The 16,572-nt window shown below is 41.6% G+C and overlaps 1 protein-coding gene across 2 annotated transcripts in view; it reads right to left on the bottom strand.

The window, feature by feature from the left end:
• Positions 1-16,572, bottom strand: part of SLAIN2 (SLAIN motif family member 2) — a 236,970-nt gene that overhangs the window by 85,968 nt on the left and 134,430 nt on the right. For both annotated transcript variants that reach the window (XM_053703983.1, XM_053703984.1), the window contains exons 3-4: positions 5,098-5,265; positions 3,559-3,723 (exon numbers count right to left, since the gene is read on the bottom strand). In XM_053703983.1, coding sequence (XP_053559958.1) covers positions 3,559-3,723; positions 5,098-5,265 — 333 coding nt within the window. The remainder of the gene's footprint in view (positions 1-3,558; positions 3,724-5,097; positions 5,266-16,572) is intronic.

Consider the following 16,572-nt stretch of genomic DNA (forward strand, 5'->3'; position numbering starts at 1 on the left):
ATCCCTGAAGAAAAGGGACCCTTTATTATCGGGACTGGCCTGGACAATATCCTTTTTCTTTTTAGGACTCCACAACCATAAGATCTTTTGGATGTTGAATACTGGGTGGATTTAAACAGTTATGATTCTGACAGTTATACTGCTTATTCACTCAAAAAGGTTTTGTTTTTTTTATAATATTTTTTATTGAGGTTTAGAAAACATAGGAATAAATATTATTTGCCTCCAAAGATCGTAGACAAAGTCACAAACATAATACAATAATCAATGGTATAACTGTCATGGTACATATACTGTATATACAGACATATTACTAGACAGTGACGCCACAGTATATGCCTAGAAAACATAAGGTAAATGATACAGAACCTCATTTTGTAACATATATAGTAGTATAAATATGTATATCTCCCAGATTGAGAAGAAGCCACTTTTGGACTTCTACTAATACTAAAATCACTTATAGGGAGAAGTATAGATTAAGTTACTCTGGTTCCTTTCGGACCATAGGAATTTTGTAGTTTAAATAGTGGGGGACCACATAAATATTTGGACCCTAACAACACATTCACGGAAACAACAAAGGAGAAAATTAATAAAATACTAAAGGTAAAGGGAACATGGTCCCAACTTATAGAGGGGAACCCAGAAAGATCATATCTCATAAGACCTGTTGTCAACCCATATGAGGCTAGTGATGTGGCATGGATAAACAATGTGAGCAGTAGTTACAGCCAAGTCGTACTTTCAGAAAAGTAAGGTCAATGGGGGCGAGTTATACATGGGTGGGGGGGGGGGGGCTAGTTATTAACTAGTTATTAAGTCTACTAACGTAGCGTATAGCTCAAGATATGGTAGAGCAGACTACCCAATCATTTTCTATTACAAGGATGATATTTCAAACAGACTTGTAGGAGAGAAATTTAGTATAGCCAATTTCCTGATGAGTTGGATCTAACTTGTAATATTACATCTCAGGTTGAATAGCTCTCCGCTCTCTTCCCAATAAGGCAACAATGCTATGTAATAAGTAAGCTCTCCTCACCTCTATAATTAAAACTAATATAATGTGCTGCATCGACTTGGCGCTCTCCTCACCTCTATAATTAAAACTAATATAATGTGCTGCATCGACTTGGCGCTCTCCTCACCTCTATAATTAAAACTAATATAATGTGCTGCATCGACTTGGCCACTGACTATGCAGCAACAGTAAAAAAAATTCCAATTAATGGTGTGGGGGAGGAAGCTGTTTAGCAGAGGAGCAAACTTAGCCATAGAGTCAAATCCAAGACCTTATATATGAATCAGGTTATAATGGTCATAAGAATCCTATGTGCAGCTTAGGGTTTAGTACTTAGAGGTAACTCCTGGGCTAACTATAATGCTATGTAACAGCAATACGTCTGCAGCTAACCATATGAATCGCTAGAGAATCCCCATGTGTTTAATTATAGGCAAACAGGAAACAGTAATATCAAACAGCTGAATATTCTCATTCTTAAACTTCAATAAATGTATATACAGTCATACTACTAAGACAGAATATATCTAAAAAATTGGAGACTACATGACCTGACATGCACCACTATCTACCCCCAGGTGCCAGTAGGTATCCACCTGTGTAAACATAAATTAACACATACTACAGAACTAAAGAGTTTCTGGGCTATACTATTCAGATTTAGTGACAGACTTTAGGGAGTGTGGGTCAGAAAGGGTCACTCACCCAGGCACCTATTAGCTGGAGAAAAAGGTGACAATAAAAAAAAAATTGGAAAAAATCCAAGAGTATGTAGTATCTGGCTTACTGGGTCAGTGACTCAAAGAAACGAGAATACAATAATGCTGTAGTTATATACTGTACCTAGCAGAGCAGTAGATAAATATCTTGGAAACAAATAGTACATTCAGAAACAGTCGGTACCACAGAATGATAACTGACTCTAAAACATTACAAATACAGCGTGAGTCTCTAGGGAATGCAGAGGGGTTAGTGTAGTGCAAACGTATATAGGTACACTCGATATCAGGTTACACATATGACTGCTTGAAGCCTGTATACAAAAAAAATAAGCAAACAGATAATGTATCTAGGTATATGTTTCACAGACTACTATGGAGTATGTGGGTTAATCCCATATTATGTGATGGTCAGTCCACTTATGCCAACACAATAGTAAAGATCAACCTGTGGGTATCATGAGTAGACGTTGTGAAGGTCTCCAAATAGACTGTCCTCTAAATAGGAAGACATGGCAGTCCAGACTACAGCTTCGGCACCCCACTGATAACAGAACTCCCATGCCATCGCTAATGAGGTGATCGTTCACCATATCCCCATTTTGCCGCTGCTCACAGATAATTGCCCGGGGCTCCAGTGCCAGTTTGGGTTAGTTGGACTCTCTGGGCAGTCATAGTTTTGCAGTAAAATCCTTGTCGCCAACAAGCTATAAGGTCCTATTATGAGACCCATCCATGTCTGTAATTGTGAGTGATTCGGGTTAAGTATGAGTCAGCAGACACCAATAGTGACATTGGGGCAGTCTTTGAGCTCATAGCCTGATTCTGATTAAGGTTGTTAAGGCTCATCAGTATCCGTTCTAGTGTGTTTCCCCTATTTACCTGGAAAGATTATGTCCCCATGGCTCCACTAATGCGTTGCATCTTAAAACCAGGCTCACGATTTCCAGCAAACTCATTGTCGGCTTCTGCATCATTTCCTACCTGGGCGCAGTAAATTGGGTCCTCCTGTTTACTCTCCCCTAGTAGTGATTGCCTAGATATGCTTGAGTAGCGCATGTATGCAAACCTAGGAAGGGTCTCTTCCTCATCGGGACACTTTCCATGACACTTGGCTCCCAAGGCAGTCCCGTGCACATTTGGAGTCTTGAAGTTAGCAAACAACTCGCAAGGCTGGATGTCATCTGTCCCATTATCAGCTAAGTGCCCCCTCAAAGTTAGTTTTCCTGCGGTGTTACATATATTTTCTGTGATTGGTATGGAACTTGTTTTGGGCTTGGGATTACAAATACTGCCCCATTCTCGTGGCAGGTGACTAGAGAGGCATGCAAGCTGTTCATCTAGGATTTTGGCTATTAGGTAGGCTGCCGTCTGAGGCCTCGACGGTCCAGGTCAGCGCTGCAGGATCATAGATTTAGCAAATCTGGTATTATTCGATGTAGCAAGTCATGCTATGTATGTCAGTAATATTGTTTTCCAAAGATGCTGCCTGCATCTGGTTTTAATCAGCGTATTGCCCAGTTTTCAACAAAAGCTTCGGATATTGCGACCTAGCACGGACGCTGACTAGACACGCCCCCCAAAAATGTTGTTTTGTTGCAGACTATGGTATTATGCGGAACCTCCAATTCCTTGTATACACACTTATTTTCTTTACAGTCTCCAATAAAGAAAATTATTTAAAAAAAAAAAAATTAAATGCCTCTAATTAGAACGGTCAATGTGATCATAAATAAGAAATTATTAAACTAAACAAATGATAAAATAAATAAATAGACTTCACATCACCAGAATGGCTTACTGGCAAGCACTTACTTTCTTCTTGCATACGAGCTAAAATCTGGACATCAGTGACATCATTTAGCTTGTAATTTGATCCCACAGAGTCTTCATCCATTTCTGAAGTGCTCAGCTCACTGTCTATGGAGGACTGAGGGCTAACTGGAGGTGGGTTTCTATCTGCATTGCTTTTATAGTGTCCTATTCGAAAACAAACAGGGTTGTCAATAGCTTGCAACAGTTTTGAAAGTTCAGAGAATGTAAATATCTAAAAAAAAATATGGAAATAACTGATAAAAAAAAACTATAACAAATTTTAAAGCAAATTACTAAATAAACAATTGTAAAGTTTAATGAATTACTGCCCAGTATCTAAAAATAATTTTTAAAACAGGGGCACTTTAATTTATTAAAGGGACAGTAAAGTCATAATTAGACATTCATGATTTAGATAGAACATACCATTTTAAACAACTTTCTAATTTATTTCTATTATTTCATTTACTTCCTTCTCTTGTTATACTTTGCTGAAAGTTTATCTAGGAACGCTCAGGAGTAGCAAAAAACCTAGGTTCTAGCTGCCGATTGGTGACTGTATATATATATATAGAATTTTTTTACAAAGAGAGAGCACTCACCGGGACTAACACTTATACAGCATAACAAGCTGGTGACGTTTCGGGGATTCCAACCCCGTCCTCAAACCTTTGAGGATGGGGTTGGAATCCCCGAAATGTCACCTATACTAATAAAAAGCTTGTTATGCTGTATAAGTGTTAGTCCCGGTGAGTGCTCTCTCTTTGTAAAAAAATTCTGAATGTTCTTTGGATGCACCCTGGGCGGCTGGGATATAAAGTGAGTGCAGAGTTCCCCAGAGACTGTTTATTTATATATATATATATATATATATATATAAACACATAACTACACATCTACACCTATACATCTACACCTATATACCCACACCACCAGCAAAAAGATTATGAAGGCTCAGATAATGCTTAGCATTTTTTAGCAATAAAGCATTTTTTAATTAGGGTATGAACATTGTTTTTTTTTTTAGACATAATGCTATTGCAAATTTAATAGACCACAGAATAGTTTAAATATAACTTTTACATGCACTGGGAAACAAAAGAATAAAAATGCTATATATTGCTATATTCGCTTTGTTGCGGTGGTCTGGTGCCAAACCCTGCAAATTCTCTGAGGTACGCCTGAATACATACATAGATACACACACACATATATATACAGGAATGCTTCAGAACTATAATGTAATGGATGTAAATCAGGTTTATATAATCATAATAATTTAGCAAGCTAATTTGGTGAAAAATTCAGTCAGCTAAATGCTACAGAAAATCATTGAGTTCACTCTGTTCTGTGCGTAAGTTCTTCAATTAACTTTTGATGCTTTTCACTTTCATTTCCTTTCCCTTTCTACAAATGGAAGAAATTAAAGAGGCTACTTCTTGAGCACAATATACAATACATACTGTGATACACATCTTTCTAACCATGAAGAGAGCCACTATTACATATGCAGGGAAAGGCCACACACTATTAACTCACCTGCGTTGCTAGGCAGTACAAGCTGCCTCACTACTGGAGGTCTCGCATGGGTAGAGGAGGGAGAATTTAATCCACTGCTGTATGGGCTTCCACTTAGGTTTGGACTATAGGGACTAGAGTAGCTGACGGAATTATAAGGGATACTGTACATGCTTTGTCTCTTGCTGGCTGGAAAAGAAAAGACATTAAACATTTATAATACTTATTCTATCAGCCTAATGTTGCTTGGGGAAGTAGAAGTTTACATAGTACAAAAAAAAAAAAAAAAACAGACTTGTGATGATAAAAACATAATTTATGCTTACCTGATAAATTTATTTCTCTTGTAGTGTATCCAGTCCACGGATCATCCATTACTTGTGGGATATTCTCCTTCCCAACAGGAAGTTGCAAGAGGATCACCCACAGCAGAGCTGCTATATAGCTCCTCCCCCAACTGTCATATCCAGTCATTCGACCGAAAACAAACAGAGAAAGGAGAAACCATAGGGTGCAGTGGTGACTGTAGTTTAATTAAAATTTAGACCTGCCTTAAAAGGACAGGGCGGGCCGTGGACTGGATACACTACAAGAGAAATAAATTTATCAGGTAAGCATAAATTATGTTTTCTCTTGTTAAGTGTATCCAGTCCACGGATCATCCATTACTTATGGGATACCAATACCAAAGCTAAAGTACACGGATGATGGGAGGGACAAGGCAGGATTAAGCGGAAGGAACCACTGACTGAAGAACCTCTCCCCCAAAAACAGCCTCCGAAGAAGCAAAAGTATCAAATTTGAAAAATTTGGAAAAAGTGTGAAGCGAAGACCAAGTCGCGGCCTTGCAAATCTGTTCAACAGAGGCCTCATTTTTAAAGGCCCAGGTGGAAGCCACAGCTCTAGTAGAATGAGCTGTAATCCTTTCAGGGGGCTGCTGTCCAGCAGTCTCATAGGCTAGGCGTATTATGCTCCGAAGCTAAAAGGAAAGAGAGGTTGCCGAAGCTTTTTGACCTCTCCTCTGTTTGACGAAAATCTTTAGTAGCTTGTAAGTAAAACTTCAAGGCACGGACTACGTCAAGATTATGTAAAAGACGTTCCTTCTTTGAAGAAGGATTAGGACACAATGATGGAACAACAATCTCTTGATTGATATTCTAGTTAGAAACCACCTTAGGTAAAAACCCAGGTTTGGTACGCAGGACTACCTTATCTGCATGAAAAATCAGATAAGGAGAATCACATTGTAAGGCAGATAGCTCAGAGACTCTCCGAGCCGAGGAAATAGCCATCAAAAACAGAACTTTCCAAGATAAAAGTTTAATATCAATGGAATGAAGGGGTTCCAACGGAACTCCTTGAAGAACTTTAAGAACCAAGTTTAAGCTCCACGGGGGAGCAACAGGTTTAAACACAGGCTTAATTCAAATCAAAGCCTGGCAAAATGCCTGGACGTCTGGAACCTCTGCCAGACGCTTGTGCAAAAGAATAGACAGAGCAGAAATCTGTCCCTTTAAGGAACCAGCTGATAATCCTTTGTCCAAGCCCTCTTGGAGAAAAGACAATAATCTAGGAATCCTAACCTTACTCCATGAGTAATTCTTGGATTCACACCAATAAAGATATTTACTCCATATCTTGCGGTAGATTTTCCTGGTAACAGGCTTTCGTGCCTGTATTAAAGTATCAATGACTGACTCAGAGAAGCCACGCTTTGATAGAATCAAGCGTTCAATCTCCATGCAGTCAGTCTCAGAGAAATTAGATTTGGATGATTGAAAGGACCTTGTATCAGAAGGTCCTGTCTTAGAGGCAGAGTCCATGGTGGAAAGGATGACATGTCCACTAGGTCTGCATACCAAGTCCTGCGTGGCCACTCAGGTGCTATCAGAATCACTGATGCTCTCTCCTGTTCGATTTTGGCAATCAGTCGAGGGAGCAGAGGAAACTGTGGAAACACATAAGCCAGGTTGAAGAACCAAGGCGCTGCTAGAGCATCTATCAGCGTCGCTTCTGGGTCCCTGGACCTGGATCCGTAACAAGGAAGCTTGGTGTTCTGGCGAGACGTCATGAGATCCAACTCTGGTTTGCCCCAATGATGAATCAACTGAGCAAACACCTCCGGATGGAGTTCCCACACCCCCGGATGGAAAGTATGACGACTTAGAAAATCCGCCTCCCAGTTCTCCACGCCTGGGATATGGATTGCTGACAGGTGGCAAGAGTGGTACTCTGCCCAGCGAATTATATTTGAGACTAATAACATCGCTAGGGAACTCCTGGTTCCCCCTTGATGGTTGATGTAAGCCACAGTCGTGATGTTGTCCGACTGAAATCTGATGAACCTCAGTGTTGCTAACCGAGGCCAAGCCAGAAGAGCATTGAATATCGCTCTTAACTCCAGAATATTTATTGGAAGGAGTTTCTCCTCCTGAGTCCACGATCCCTGTGCCTTCAGGGAATTCCAGACTGCACCCCAACCTAAAAGGCTGGCATCTGTTACAATTGTCCAATCTGGCCTGCGAAAGGTCATACCCTTGGACAGGTGTACCCGAGACAACCACCAGAGAAGAGAATCTCTGGTCTCTTGATCCAGATTTAGCAGAGGGGACAAATCTGTGTAATCCCCATTCCACTGACTCAGCATGCATAATTGCAGCGGTCTGAGATGAAGGCGCACAAATGGCACTATGTCCATTGCCGCTACCATTAAGCCGATTACCTCCATACACTGAGCTACCGAAGGGCGCGGAATGGAGTGAAGAACACGGCAAGCATTTAGAAGTTTTGATAACCTGGACTCCGTCAGGTAAATTTTAATTTCTACAGAATCTATAAGAGTCCCTAAGAAGGAGACTCTTGTGAGTGGGGATAGAGAACTCTTTTCCTTGTTCACTTTCCACCCGTGCGACCTCAGAAATGCCAGAACTATCTCTGTATGAGACTTGGCAACTTGAAAGTTTGACGCCTGTATCAGGATGTCGTCTAGATACGGAGCCACCGCTATGCCTCGTGGTCTTAGAACCGCCAGAAGTGAGCCCAGAACCTTTGTAAAGATTCTCGGGGCTGTAGCCAACCCGAAGGGAAGAGCTACAAATTGGTAATGCCTGTCTAGAAAGGCAAACCTTAGAAACCGATGATGATCTTTGTGAATCGGTATGTGAAGGTAGGCATCCTTTAAGTCCACTGTGGTAATGTACTGACCTTCTTGGATCATGGGTAGGATGGTCCGAATAGTTTCCATTTTGAAAGATGGAACTCTGAGGAATTTGTTTAAAGGGACACTGTACCCAAAATTTTTCTTTTGTAATTCAGAAAGCGCATGCAATTTTAAGCAACTTTCTAACTTACTCCTATTATCAATTTTTCCTCGTTCTCTTGCTATCTTTATTTGAAAAAGAAGGTATCTAAGCTTGTTTTGGGTTCAGTACTCTGGACAGCAACTTTTTTTATTGGTGAATTAATTTATCCACCAATCAGCAAGGACAACCCAGGTTGTTCAACAAAATGGGCCGGCATCTAAACTTACATTCTTGCATTTCAAATAAAGATACCAAGAGAATGAAGAAAAATTGCTAAAAGGAGTAAATTAGAAAGATGCTTAAAATGTCATGCTCAATCTGAATCACGAAAGAAAAAATTTGGGTACAGTGTCCCTTTAAGATCTTTAGATCCAAAATTGGTCTGAAGGTTCCCTCTTTTTTGGGAACCACAAACAGATTCGAATAAAAACCCTGTCCTTGTTCCGTCCGCGGAACTGGATGGATCACTCCCATAACTAGGAGGTCTTGCACACAGCGTAGGAATGCCTCTTTATCTGATTTGCAGATAGCCTTGAAAGATGAAATCTCCCTTGTGGAGGGGAAGCTTTGAAGTCCAGAAGATATCCCTGAGATATGATCTCCAACGCCCAGGGATCCTGAACATCTCTTGCCCACGCCTGGGCGAAGAGAGAAAGTCTGCCCCCTACTAGATCCGTCGCCGGATAGGGGGCCGTTCCTTCATGCTGTCTTAGAGGCAGCAGCAGGCTTTCTGGCCTGCTTGCCTTTGTTCCAGGACTGGTTAGGTTTCCAGGCCTGCTTAGATTGAGCAAAAGTTCCCTCTTGTTTTGAAGCGGAGGAAGTTGATGCTGCACCTGCCTTGAAATTTCGAAAGGCACGAAAATTAGACTGTTTGGCCTTTGCTTTGGCCCTGTCCTGAGGAAGGGTGTGACCCTTACCTCCAGTAATGTCAGCAATAATTTCCTTCAAACCAGGCCCGAATAAGGTCTGCCCCTTGAAAGGAATGTTGAGTAATTTAGACTTCGAAGTCACTTCAGCTGACCAGGATTTAAGCCATAGCGCCCTACGCGCTTGGATGGCGAATCCGGAATTCTTAGCCGTTAGTTTAGTCAAATGAACAATGGCATCAGAAACAAATGAGTTAGCTAGCTTAAGTGTTTTAAGCTTGTCAATAATTTCAGTCAATGGAGCTGTATGGATGGCCTCAAACCAGAATGCCGCCGCGGCCGTGACAGGCGCAATGCATACAAGGGGCTGTAAAATAAAACCTTGTTGAATAAACATTTTCTTAAGGTAACCCTCCAATTTTTTATCCATTGGATCTGAAAAAGCACAACTGTCCTCAACCGGGATAGTAGTACGCTTTGCTAAAGTAGAAACTGCTCCCTCCACCTTAGGGACCGTCTGCCATAAGTCCCGTGTAGTGGCGTCTATTGGAAACATTTTTCTAAATATAGGAGGTGGGGAAAAAGGCACACCCGGTCTATCCCACTCCTTGCTAATAATTTCTGTAAGCCTTTTAGGTATAGGAAAAACATCAGTACACACCGGTACCGCATAGTATTTATCCAGCCTACACAATTTCTCTGGTACTGCAACTGTGTTACAGTCATTCAGAGCAGCTAATACCTCCCCAAGCAACACATGGAGGTTCTCAAGCTTAAATTTAAAATTAGAAATCTCTGAATCAGGATTCCCCGAATCAGAGATGTCACCCACAGACTGAAGCTCTCCGTCCTCATGATCTGCATATTGTGACGCAGTATCAGACATGGCCCTTACAGCATCTGCGCGCTCTGTATTTCTCCTAACCCCAGAGCAATCGCGCTTGCCTCTTAATTCAGGCAACCTGGATAATACCTCTGACAGGGTATTATTCATGATTGCAGCCATGTCCTGCAAGGTAATCGCTATGGGCGTCCCTGATGTAATTGGCGCCATATTAGCATGCATCCCCTGAGCGGGAGGCGAAGGGTCTGACACGTGGGGAGAGTTAGTCGGCATAACTTCTGGTGATATTTCTTTTATAGTTAAAGACTGATCTTTACTGTTTAAGGTGAAATCAATACATTTAGTACACATTCTCCTATGGGGCTCCACCATGGCTTTCAAACATAATGAACAAGTAGTTTCCTCTGTGTCAGACATGTTTAAACAGACTAGCAATGAGACTAGCAAGCTTGGAAAACACTTTAAACAAGTTTACAAGCAATATAAAAAACGTTACTGCACCTTTAAGAAACACAAATTTTGTCAAAATTTGAAACAGTGAAAAAAGGCATTTACACTAACAAATTTTTTTACAGTGTATGTAACAAGTTAGCAGAGCATTGCACCCACTTGCAAATGGATGATTAACCCCTTAATACCCAAAAAATAATAAGACAAACTTTTTTTTCTCTACAGCTCTACTGTGGCTTTTTACCTCCCTCAAAAACGACTTTGAAGCCTTTTGAGCCCTCCAGAGAAGTCCTGGATCATGCAGGAAGAAGCTGGATGTCTGTGTCTGTAATTTTTGCTGTGCAAAAAAATGGCAAAATAGGCCCCTCCCACTCATATTACAACAGTGGGAAGCCTAAGGAAACTGTTTCTAGGCCAAATTCAAGCCAGCCATGTGGAAAAAAACTAGGCCCCAATAAGTTTTATCACCAAATACATATAAAAACGATTAAACATGCCAGCAAACGTTTTATATTACATTTTTATAAGAGTATGCATCTCTATTAATAAGCCTGATACCAGTAGCTATCACTGCATTTAAGGCTTTACTTACATTAGTTCGGTATCAGCAGCATTTTCTAGCAAATTACATCCCTAGAAAAATATTAACTGCACATACCTTATTGCAGGAAAACCTGCACGCCATTCCCTCTCTGAAGTTACCTCACTCCTCAGAATATGTGAGAACAGCCATGGATCTTAGTTACTTCTGCTAAGATCATAGAAAACGCAGGCAGATTCTTCTAAATACTGCCTGAGTTAAACAGTACACTCCGGCACCATTTAAAAATAACAAACTTTTGATTGAAGAATAAACTAAGTATAAAACACCACACTCTTCTTACGACCTCCATCTTGGTTGAGGCTTGCAAGAGAATGACTGGATATGACAGTTGGGGGAGGAGCTATATAGCAGCTCTGCTGTGGGTGATCCTCTTGCAACTTCCTGTTGGGAAGGAGAATATCCCATAAGTAATGGATGATCCGTGGACTGGATACACTTAACAAGAGAAAACAATCTTAAACATTCAAAAAGTATGAAACTAGCCAAAACAGGACTATTGAAAACTGCAGCTCACAATGTGTAAAATAAATGTTGCCACACCTGAAATATATGGCAAAAGAAAAGTTGTTTTGCTTCTTCATCCCAACTAGCTATGGTTAGGTTTGAGATATAGAAATGATATATATATATATATATATACACACACACACACACGGCCAGCTCAAGAAATTGTGCTGCCTGGGATAGAGAATGCAATGACCCCCCCCCAGTAGTAATATTACTGAGACTAATTAGCATATCAACTACTAGCCTGGCCGCTGACCTTACTAAGCCTGCCTACCTGCATGCAACAAATGCTTATGCACAATTGAACAATACGTGGGAAGGAAGTTAGGGCAGAGGTTCACTTGTCGCACCTTAAATGTCACTCCTGATCGATTCTGTATCTTTGTGTATAATGGTCTGGGTCTGACAGTGACTGACTAAGTCACTGAACTGCTGACATTTGTCAAGTGCTGCCAGGGTCCCTTAAACCCACTTGGTCTCATGGTTGTGCTGGCCCTGCATATACACATACATACACACATATGTGGATTTAAATCACTAGTAAGTAAGACCGATTTCAAATAGATTTAAATCATTTTTAGAATAAGTTTTCAGATTATTTTGCCAATTATATCAGACCATTATCTATTTGGTTATTTATCATTTGATCTGCATAGATAGATCATTAAAATTAATTAAATTATTAGAGAGTTGAACTATCTCTAGTTTAATTGGTTAATCATTCATAATTGATCAACTTGTATTTTTTTGGAAGGAGAAAAATAATGATTACATTAATAATAACAATTAAAATTGTTTTATTTAATTAAAACAATAACATTTTTCATTTTTAATGCTTGTCCCTCCTTCCTCACACTTAGGTCATTGTGCAGATCTATTCCACTAAAAAAAAAACAGAATTTATGCTTACCTGATAAATTACTTTCTCTTGTCATGTATCAAGTCCATGGATTCATCCTTTACTTGTGGGATATTCTCCTTCCCAACAGGAAGTGGCAAAGAGAGCACACAGCAGAGCTGTCCATATAGCTCCCCCTCCAGCTCCAACCCCCAGTCATTCGACCGAAGGTTAGGAAGAAAAAGAAGAAACCATAGGGTGCAGTAGTGACTGTAGTTTAATAAAAAAAAACTACCTGACTAATAGCCAGGGCGGGCCGTGGACTCGATACATCACAAGTGAAAGTAATTTATCAGGTAAGCATAAATTCTCTTTTTCTCTTGTAAGATGTATCGAGTCCACGGATTCATCCTTTACTTGTGGGATACCAATACCAAAGCTTTAGGAAACGGATGAAGGGAGGGAACACGACAGGTACCTTAAACGGAAGGCACCACTGCTTGTAAAACCTTTCTCCCAAAAATAGCCTCCGAAGAAGCAAAAGTATCGAATTTGTAAAATTTGGAAAAAGTATGCAGCGAAGACCAAGTCGCTGCCTTGCAAATCTGTTCCACAGAAGCCTCATTTTTAAAAAGCCCATGTGGAAGCCACTGCTCTGGTAGAATGAGCAGTAATTGTTTCGGGAGGCTGCTGGCCAGCAATCTCATAGGCCAAACGGATGATGCTTTTCAGCCAAAAGGAAAGAGAGGTAGCAGTCGCCTTCTGACCTCTCCTCTTACCAGAATAGATAACAAACAATGAAGTTGTTTGTCTGAAATCCTTAGTTGCTTGTAAATAGAACTTTAAAGCACAAACCACATCAAGATTGTGTAACAGACGTTCCTTCTTCGAAAAAGGATTAGGACACAGAGAAGGAACAACAATTTCCTGATTAATATTCTTATTAGACACAACCTAAGGAAGAAAACCGGGTTTGGTACGCAAAACTACCTTATCTGCATGGAAAACCAGGTAAGGTGAATCACACTGTAAAGCCGATAACTCTGAAACTCTTCGAGCAGAAGAGATAGCTACCAAAAACAAAACATTCCAAGATAAAAGCTTAATATCTATGGAATGTAAAGGTTCAAACGGAACCCCTTGCAGAACTGAAAGAACTAAATTCAGACTCCATGGCGTGGCCACAGGTCTATAAACAGGCTTGATACAGACTAAAGCCTGACTAAACGCTTGAACGTCTGGTACCTCTACCAGACGTTTGTGTAAAAGAATAGACAAAGCAGATATCTGTCCTTTTAAGGAACTAGCTGATAATCCTTTCTCCAATCCTTCTTAGAGAAAGGACAATATCCTGGGAATCCTAATCTTACTCCATGAGTAACCCTTTGATTCGCACCAAAAAAGATATTTTCGCCAAATCTTATGGTAGATTTTCCTGGTGACAGGCTTTCTAGCCTGAATTAGGGTATCAATAACCGACGCTTTGATAGAATTAGGCGTTCAATCTCCAAGCAGTCAGACGCAGAGAAAATAGATTTGGATGTTTGAAAGGACCTTGTATTACAAGGTCCTGCCTCATTGGTAGTGTCCATTGGTCGCTATTAGAATCACCGAAGCCCTCTCCTGCTTGATTCTGGCAACCAGACGAGGGAGGAGAGGAAACGGTAGAAAAACATAGGCCAGACTGAAGGACCAAGGCGCTGCTAGAGCATCTATCAGCACCGCCTGGGGATCCCGGGATCTGGACCCGTCAAGAGGAAGCTTGGTGTTCTGACGGGACGCCATCAGATCCAATTCTGGAGTGCCCCATGGCTGAGTCAGCTGGGCAAATTCCTCCGGGTGGAGTTCCCACTCCCCCGGGTGAAAAGTCTGATGACTTAGAAAATCCGCCTCCCAGTTGTCTACTCCTGGGATGTGAATTGCTGAGAGAAGAGTGATCCTCCGCCCACCTGATTATTTTGGTTACTTCCATCATTTCTAGGGAACTCCTTGTTCCCCCTTGATGATTGACGTAAGCTACAGTCGTGATGTTGTCCGACTGAAATCTTATGAATTTGGCCGCAGCTAGCTGAGGCCATGCCTGAAGCGCGTTGAATATCGCCCTCAGTTCCAGAATGTTTATCGGAAGAAGAGCTTCTTTCCGAGACCATAAGCCCTGAGCTTTCAGGGATTTCCAGAATGCACCCCAGCCCAACAGACTGGCGTCAGTCGTTACGATGATCCACTCTGGTCTGCAGAAACACATTCCCTGAGACAGGTGATCCTGAGACAACCACCAGAGAAGAGAATCTCTGGTCCCCCGGTAAAACTGTATTTGAGGAGATAAATCTGCATAATCCCCATTCCACTGTTTGAGCATGCATAGTTGCAGTGGTCTGAGGTGTATCCGTGCAAAGGGGACTATGTCCATTGCCGCTACCATTAGTCCGATTGTCTCCATGCACTGAGCTACAGATGGCCGAGGAATGGAATGAAGAGCTCAGCAAGTAGTTAAGAGTTTTAACTTTCTGACCTCCGTCATAAATATTTTCATTTCCACCGAGTCTATTAGGGTTCCTAGGAAGGAAACTCTTGTGAGGGGGGAGAGAGAACTCTTTTTGATGTTCACCTTCCACCCGTGAGACCTCAGAAAGGCCAATACAATTTCCGTGTGAGACTTGGATCTTTGGAAAGTCGACACCTGAATTAAGATGTCATCTAGATAAGGCGCCACTGCTATGCCCCGTGGTCTTAGAACCGCCAGGAGGGACCCTAGCACCTTTGTGAAAATTCTGGGAGCAGTGGCCAACTCGAAAGGAAGAGCCACAAACTGATGATGCTTGTCCAGAAAGCGAACCTGAGAAACTGGTGATCTTTGTGGATAGGAATGTGCAGATACGCATCCTTTAGATCCACGGTAGTCATATATTGACCGTCCTGGATCATTGGTAAGATTGTCCGAATGGTCTCCATCTTGAATGATGGGACTCTGAGGAATTTGTTTAGAATTTTGAGATCCAGGATTGGTCTGAAAGTTCCTTCTTTCTTGGGAACCACAAACAGGTTTGAGTAAAAACCCAGCCCTTGTTCCGCAATTGGAACTGGGTGGATCACTCCCATTGTATGTAGGTCTTCTACACAGCGTAAGAACGCCTCTTTCTTTGTCTGGTCTGTAGACAGACGAGAAATGTGGAACCTTCCCCTTGGAGGGGAGTCCTTGAATTCTAGAAGATATCCCTGGGATACAATCTCTAAGGCCCAGGGATCGTGTACGTCTCTTGCCCAGGCCTGAGAGAAGAGAGAGAGAGTCTGCCCCCTACTAGATCCGGTCCCGGATATGGAGCTACCCCATCATGCTGTCTTGGAGGCAGCTGCAGGCTTCTTGGCCTGTTTACTCTTGTTCCAGCCATGGTAAGGTTTCCAGGCTGACCTGGGTTGCGAAGCGTTACCCTCTTGCTTTGTAGCAGGTGAGGATGAAGCGAGACCGCTCCTGAAATTCCGAAAGGAACGAAAATTAATTTTGTTTGTTCTTTATCTTAAAGGACTTGTCCTGAGGGAGAGCATGGCCTTTTCCCCCAGTGATTTCTGAAATAATCTCTTTCAATTCAGGCCCGAAGAGGGTCTTTCCTTTGAAAGGGATGTTCAAGAGTTTGGATTTTGACGACACATCGGCCGACCAGGACTTTAGCCATAGCGCCCTGCGCGCTAAAATGGCGAAACCTGAATTCTTTGCCGCTAACTTAGCTAGTTGGAAAGCGGCATCTGTGATAAAAGAATTAGCCAGCTTAAGAGCCTTAATTCTGTCCATAATGTCCTCATATGAGGTCTCCGTCTGGAGCGCATCTTTCAGCGCCTCGAACCAGAAAGCAGCTGCAGTAGTTACAGGAACAATGCACGCAATAGGTTGGAGAAGAAAACCTTGTTGAACAAAAATTTTCTTAAGTAAACCCTCTAATTTTTTATCCATAGGGTCTTTAAAAGCACAACTGTCTTCAATTGGTATGGTTGTGCGTTTAGCAAGTGAAGAAATAGCCCCCTCCACCTTAGGGAGGGTCTGCCACGAGTCCCGCATGGGGTCAGATATGGGGAACATTTTCTTAAAAACA

This window comes from Bombina bombina, chromosome 2, assembly GCF_027579735.1.
Source record: "Bombina bombina isolate aBomBom1 chromosome 2, aBomBom1.pri, whole genome shotgun sequence".
NCBI lineage: Eukaryota > Metazoa > Chordata > Amphibia > Anura > Bombinatoridae > Bombina > Bombina bombina.